The 7,500-nt window shown below is 46.3% G+C and overlaps 2 protein-coding genes across 3 annotated transcripts in view; one reads left to right on the forward strand and one right to left on the reverse strand.

The window, feature by feature from the left end:
- The window catches only part of LOC135095865 (apolipoprotein D-like), a 4,536-nt gene extending 402 nt beyond the window's left edge, over nucleotides 1-4,134 (reverse strand). The window contains exons 1-4 of the mRNA XM_063997011.1: nucleotides 2,522-4,134; nucleotides 1,822-2,038; nucleotides 1,233-1,387; nucleotides 1-778 (exon numbers count right to left, since the gene is read on the reverse strand). The exon at nucleotides 1-778 is cut by the window's left edge and continues 402 nt beyond it. Of these exons, the coding sequence (XP_063853081.1) occupies nucleotides 485-778; nucleotides 1,233-1,387; nucleotides 1,822-2,038; nucleotides 2,522-2,623 (768 nt within the window). The 5' untranslated portion in view covers nucleotides 2,624-4,134 and the 3' untranslated portion in view covers nucleotides 1-484. The remainder of the gene's footprint in view (nucleotides 779-1,232; nucleotides 1,388-1,821; nucleotides 2,039-2,521) is intronic.
- The window catches only part of LOC135095826 (solute carrier family 23 member 2-like), a 16,153-nt gene that overhangs the window by 519 nt on the left and 8,134 nt on the right, over nucleotides 1-7,500 (forward strand). The window lies entirely within an intron of this gene.

The following is a 7,500-nucleotide window of genomic DNA, read 5'->3' on the forward strand; positions in this document are numbered from 1 at the left end:
TTTTTTTCTATGTAAGCTGTGACTGATTTCGGAAGACACCAAACGAATGATCGAGTATCCCAAAATATTTCCCCGCCTGGAGTTTCATCCTTGTTGAGGGAAATCTCCAGAAAACACGCCTGGAAACCCTCAGAGATGATTAATCGAGGTCTCATTGCTGTTTTATCCCAGTGAAGATGTAGATCTTTCGCCAAACTCGCGAATGAATGAATGAAAACACGCCTGCAAACCCCAGAAACATTCAGTAGAGCCGCGAATAAGAAGCATAATGACAACCAATCAGTATTTTTAGAGAATTTTTTTAATTAAATACGGGATTACATTCTTACCTCAACGCTGGATTTGTATAAGTGGATTTATATAAGTAACTACACAAACTTAACCTACCCTAACCTAAACTGAATATAATGTAACCATAATATGACCGTAATATGATGTTAACGAAATATAAGTATTGCTTCCTTCCATTCAATCCACATTCCCTTCAGTGTCTGGTGGTAGGCTTGGTTGGACTGGCAGGCCTTGCTGGTCTTGGGGGCCTGACTGGTACTGTAGGTCTGGGCGGTGTGGTGGGCGCTGCTAGGGTCCTCACGGCGTCTAGTGCAGCGGCGTGGGTGACGAGTCCGCGGCCTCTGCTCTCCCACCGCTGCTTCAGGATCCGCACGACGGTGTTGAGGTCGATGTTGAGGTCCGCCTCCTGCAGCGCCTGGCAGTCCTCGTGCTGGATCGTGGTGAGGTGTTCCGTTTTGATGTTCAGCTTGGTGAGGTCCTCCTTGATCTGGGGACACCAAGCATCGTGAGGCTGTTTGTTGGGGATGAGAGAGGGACAAACAGCGGCGTGTGTTGAATGCTGGCCATGCGGCACTCCAGGCTACTTCTTTCTTATGCAGGCACACACACACACACACACACACACGGTGGTAACTCTTAAGACAACGATTTCCAGTATCAAACTAAACAAACTGGGATATTTTAAACAGATTAGAAGCGTTGAGACTGAGGAAAAACGTGGGAAAACATTATGGAGGTGAGACAAAAAGACACGACTTTTGACCACGAGTGTACATTGTGAGGACTCTGAAGAAATCGGATGTTTAGTACTCACATCTGCTGGAACTCCCACACGACTAGATAAACAGAGAGAGTATTTAAGACTGAGGGAAATTCGTAAACATCAAATGAGTGACCGTGAGTGTGTGTACAAAGATGGGACTCTGAAGCCACAGTCTCACCCGCTGCAGCACCGCCTCGTCCAGGGAAGGCTGGCGGCTCAGGATGACTGCCGAGGCGCGCCGCAACACCCACAGGGACTGGCACTCGTACAGCACAGCGAAGTGAACCCCGTCCGTATCCACCACCGTCACGTCCGCGGGCTTGTCAATGAACACTGGCGGCGGGAAGGGTTGAATTAGAGACATATAAAAGCTTCCTACAGTTCTTTTTGTTCCTTTCAACTCCAAACAGCTTCATTCTCAGCCTTAGCCTCCTTCCTCTCCTCCAATTTCTTAACGCGTGCCTTTTCTTCCTTTCTCAATTCCAGCGTTCTTCCTCTTAACTCCAAAGTGTCTCATTTAAGTCAGACTACCCTCTCAGCCCAGCCTCCTTCCTCTTAACCCCAACCTTCTTCCTCTTAACTTCATCCTTCTTTGAACACCAATATCCTTCCTCTTAATTCGTTCTCCTCTCAGCCTTGACCTCCTTTCTCCAACCTCCCAACTCATGTCTCTTCTTACTTTTTGACTCCCTCCTCCTTCCCCTTAACTCAAGCTGTCTCACCTCCAGCGTACCGTACATGAGTAACGGGTAGCGAGGCGTGGGTACCTGAGGGCCACCTGACTTTCATGAGCGCCGGGTTGTCCATGTTCTTGAAGGTGAAGACGCCGGTGTTGGAGACGCTGTGGTCCAGGCCGACCCTCCGCCCCACCAGCAGCTCCCGCACCTCCGTCCCCGTGAAGCCGTCCGGCGTGCGCTGGAAGGTGATGGTCATGCAGCGGCTGCTGGTCTTGTACATCTCGATCACGTACCACAGGCCCTCCAGCTGCCGGGGAGGAACCAGGATGTTGATGGTGGTAATTGTTACGGTGCGCGATGGGATTTGACTGCCTGGGATGTGACTCCTTCAGCAGACGCCCCAACCTACTTATGCTTCTACCAGACAGGCCGCTTGGCGTGGCATGACACAAACGCCGACACCAGCACCTGGGCCGTTAGGTTGGGCAATGTCCCTGTGAAACCAAAGATACGAGGTTTCCATCCCCAGACCAGTGAAAGCCCCACCTTTGCCAAGGCGGCGCCCTCCCATCCCCCAGGGTCCCTGGTTTACTTCGAGCAACCCTGTGGTAAAATGATCAGTGTTTATTCACAGTCAGCCTGCAAAAGCCAGTAGTCATCCACTACTCTATTTGAGAACCAGTTTGTCTCTTTTTTCTATCTAACTTCACGGAGCCTGAACCTTTCATCTCCTGTCCTGTACTGATGATCCTGAGGAGGAAGCAGCGTCGCAGAACACGGGCCTGGTTACCTCGTCAGGGTGGAAGTAAGGGTCGCCGGATAAGCTGCTGCACCGCCCAAACTCGATGGCGTGGCCGCAGGAGAGTTTGGTCAGCGCCGCCAGGATATTCATCACCACCACCTCCACCACCACAAGCGACACCTGCAATTATTAACATTATTCTTCCCATTCCTCATAAAAGCTAGCAGTGCGATGGAAGAACTACCTGCCTGCTTCTGTGTTACTCCTGCCTATGACTTCAACCATTTCAAGAGGGAGTTTTCAAGACACTCGAGTAATTTTGGATTTCTTTTCAAGGTGAGCCATCCTCTTCACGGACCTTCACTGTTTTTTTTTTTTTTATTTCATTCACCAGTTTTGTTGTCCTTGGCCAGAGTCACACTATCATAAAAATTACAAAGAAGTTACCTCCCAAGTTTATACCCACAATCCCAAAGACACACTGGAAACACGCACCTTCATCTTGCCACAGAAGGAGGAAGTGAACTGCCAGCCAGGAAAGGAGGCCTGGTCTATATATGTTCCAGGGAGGCGGCAGAGAGGGAGGTTGGCTGCTGGAAAACACCCACCACTTCATGACGCACCGCCGTGACACTGCGGGAAGCCCTCTCACCCACCCACCCTTCGCCAGCCAGCCTGTCTCGCGCCGCTCCGGGAGTGGTGGCGTGGTGGCGGGGAAGGCCGGGGTTGAGGACGGTCATCAGAAGGGCGCCAACCGAGGTAATGAAAGAAGCAAATTGTTTCTGCAGTCTTTATCGAGAAACGGTTGACTGTAATGGTGGCAATGCTGGACGTGGTCTGGATAAATGGGTGGGAAAGTTGGCAGGAAAACCCAGTAATTCCATTCTTACATGAGGAAAGAAAAGGTTGATTCGTTAGCTCTAAATTTGTGTTCGGTGAATATGTAGTGTTTTCCTTTCATTGGTGACGCTAAAGTAAAGTTGTGGACATGGGATGAGAAAAGTGGCAGGAAAACCCAGTAATTCCATTCTTACGCGGAAAAAAGGCTGATTCAGGTGTGCTAAATATTTGTTAGGTGAATAGTGTTTTTCCTTTCACTGGCAACGCTAAGAGAGGAAAGTTTGGGGTATACGCTGCACCTGCGTGTGGTTTCAGCTTTGATCTCCGTCTCAATAGCCTTGTAACCTGTGGTGCGTGACATCCCTCGCCCGGGCACACAGACCCACGTTGACAACTATGTTTCCACAGTTTACCTTCCCTTGGTCTCATCATTTATCGACCAGCCCGAAGGAAGGATGATCAGCTAAAAGACTAAGAGCGTGCGTTACTGAAAAAAAAAAAAAACGATGTTATCGTTACTGAAAGAGAAAATCAGCCTGAAGAAAGAATGAAGGACTGAGAAAACGCGTTACTGAAAAATTTGATGTTATTATTGTTGATATAGAAATGGCGGCAGGCAAAGATGACACAGTGAGTAAGACATCATGACTGAGCGAGTGGCCCTCCCAGGATCTCCAAGGCCAATCAATAGCGCCGCGCCCTGTCTCGCCCCGTTAGCAGGCGCCTGGCCGTCAGGAGAGATTCCCTGCCGTGCGCTCCTGTTTACAAGACTGCGAAGAAAGTGATGGCATTCACGTGTACTGTGTGTGGGAGAATTTGTGAACCACAGTGATGCTACGTCACTGTTTTTAAGATATTTGATTTCTCTTGTTACCATATAGATGTAGTTCATGTGTGTGTGTGTGTGGGGGGGTGGGGGTGGTATATGTGTGTGTGTGTTTTCACGATAGTTTTGGCAGTAACTACCCTGACCGCCAGGGCGAAGCAAATTATTGAATTCTCATAAGAATGATTCACAAGTTAGTGAGAACATCAATTATGAGGGCGGCAATATATATATATATATATATATATATATATATATATATATATATATATATATATATATATATATATATATATATATATATATATATATATATATATATATATATATATATATATATATTCATCATTCATATATTTCATATCACGTGTCTCCACCCGGCCAGTCAGTCTGATTTTTTACCTTTTCTCCTTCCTCTCTCCCTCTCAAGGGAATACCACACCTTCCTTCCCTACATTCCTGCCAGTCCTTAGGGAAAACACCTACACTCGCCTTTGTCTTCCTCGCAGGGCATTGGTCAGACTAACGACCTCTACCATTGGCTCCTTCATCCCATTTGCAAGCATCTCATTGGCCATTTCTCCATATCAGAGGTTGTATCCTGATGCGTTTCTCGCACATAAATAGAGCGTAGCGTGGCTAGAGCAGCAGTCTGTTGAGAGAGTCAGTTCATATCAGTATGTTCAGTTCATCAGCAGACCACGATCAGCCCAGTTCATGTCAGTTCAGACAGAGAGAGCACATCAGTATCGTTACATCTGTAATCACTTGTGTACATTCTGTCCATCATTAAATCAAGAAGAACTCTTACAGCTTGTGTCTTTTACTCGCACAATCAACAATATCAAACCACTAACCACGACCTCCACGCTACCAACAATAACAAGCCACTACCCGGTCATAAGAACATAAGAAATAAGGGAAGCTGCAGGAAGCCATCAGGCCTACTTGTGGCAGTCCCTGTATGAATCATACCTACCTATTTCCACCTATCATCCCCGTTCATAAATCTGCTCCTCCAGAGCAGCCACCACCACACCAAGCCTCCTCATCTGATCCAGTAGTGGCAATCATCCCAGCGGCTCCTACGGCTTCTATCCTTCTCTCTGTAACTTCATCTCAAGTTTTCTTTCTGACTGTTCTATTGCTGCTGTGGTAGACGGTCACTGTTCTTCTCCTAAATCTATTAAAGGTGATGTTCCTCAGGGTTCTGTCCTGTCACCTGTCACCTGTTCTGTCCTCTCTCCCTATTATTCATCAGTGATCTTCTAAACCAAACTTCTTGCTCTATCCACTCTTACGCTGATGATACCACCCTGCACTTTTCCACGTCTTTTCATAGACGTCCAGCCCTTCAGGAAGTAAACAGTTCACGCACGGAAGCCACAGAACGCCTGACTTCTAATCTCTAAAATTTATGAGACTCTTGCACAAGACCTTCTTCTTTTTCTCACCCCTATTCTGTCCACCTCTCTAATGCAAGAGTTAACCAGTATTGTCACTCATTCATCCCTTTCTCTGGTATACTCTGGAACTCCCTGCCTGTTTTTGTATTTCCACCCTCCTGTGACTTGAACTCTTTCAAGAGGGAGATTTCAAGATACTTGTTCTTCAATTTTTTACCACCGCTTCGGACCCTATTCGGGGACCGGCATCTCAATGGGTTTTTTTTTTTTTTATTACATTTTTGTTCCCCTTGGCCGGTGTCCCTCCTACATAAAAAAAAAGAAGAAGAACCACATCATCTAAACAGTGGTGAGAAAATATCTATCCGAGCAGGGGTGCGTTTGGGGGCCATGTTTGGCCGTGATCTGAAATTCAAGTGTGGCCTGACGACAGACACAGTGGCCGGGTAACCATGGCGGAGAAACACTTTCCACATTACTTTAAGTTATGCAATACATTCTGAACGTATTCATTTTCAGCCTCAGCGGGATCTGTATATGATATGACTGGTTAGCAATCAGCTGATTTGCTGATAGCCTCGCTCTTTACCCCCTCCCTGCCTGGGCAGGCAATGCACGGTGCTACGCAGCCTATTATTTTATTTGTCATTTATTACACCCAACTAATCAATGTGTAATATTTAGCGGTAGTCGGTATCGGTCCATTGTCACTCGTCTCGTCATGAGATACTGTAAAGCTCCATAAACTTCGTAGAAATCATGACAATTATTCACGATTTCACCAACGGACATCCAGGACCACACATCCCGCCATGAATACCCGAACGGTATTCATACTGAACAACGTCATTACAGAACAAGAACATCTCAAGGATCCCAGAGGTTAACCCACGGACCAACAACCTATCGGTTACTGTCAGTGAAAGCGTCACGTCGTACAAACGTGTGGACAAGACGAGTTATCATTAGTTGTGGTGACAGTAGTGGTGACAGTGGTGATGACAACGGTATCTGTGTATATAGATTTTTTCGTTATGACCATGTTTTTCTTTTTTTTATCTATTGCCTCTAATTATCTTTTTTTTTATTTATTTTTTGGCACAAGTGTTAGTCGCATATTCGCAATGCGATTTATAAGTCATCATTACCACTTATTAATTACTTATCAACTTATTGATTTTTGTTGTTACTGCTGCTGCTGATACTGTTGCTGATGTTGTTGTTGTTGCTGTTGTTGTTGTTGTTGTTGTTACTGCTGCTGCTGCTACTGTTGCTGATGTTTTTGTTGTTGTTGTTGTTGTTGTTGTTGTTGTTGTTGTTGAGTACCACTGGCCAAGGGCAATAAAAAAAATTGAAGAAAATGCCTACCTGAGTGCCAGTTCGCAAAGAGATCAAATGTCTAAAAGAGCGGTATGAGTGAACCCCTCCCCCCCCCGCCGTACAGCTGGGGCGTGAGAAAAACTGGCAGAGACAACTCAGAATGCCCAACTTCATAGAAGCTGTTTTAGCTGGACAGATATGAAGGTTTGAGTTTAGATTACTAATAAAGGACAGACCGAGGATGTTCAGTGTGGAAGAGGAGGACAGTTGAGTGTCAATGAAGTGGGTATGGTTCTGTGGAAGATTGTGTCGAGTTGATAGATGGAGGAATTTATTTTTGAGGCATTGAACAAAACCATGTTTGTTCTGCCCCACTCAGAGATTTTAGAGAGATCAGAAGTCAGGCACTCTGTGGCTTCCCAGCGAGACTTGTTCAATTCCTGAAGGATTTGACGACGACGACGACAGCTACAACAACAACTACTAATACTACTACCACCACTACTACTACTACTACTACTACTACTACTACTACTACTGCTACCATCACCACCACACCACCACCGCCACCACCACCATCACCACAACCAAATAATTGGATCAAAGCAAGTGTTGCAAGTTAGCTGGTTTGTGGC

This window comes from Scylla paramamosain, chromosome 3, assembly GCF_035594125.1.
Source record: "Scylla paramamosain isolate STU-SP2022 chromosome 3, ASM3559412v1, whole genome shotgun sequence".
Classification (NCBI taxonomy): Eukaryota; Metazoa; Arthropoda; class Malacostraca; order Decapoda; family Portunidae; genus Scylla; species Scylla paramamosain.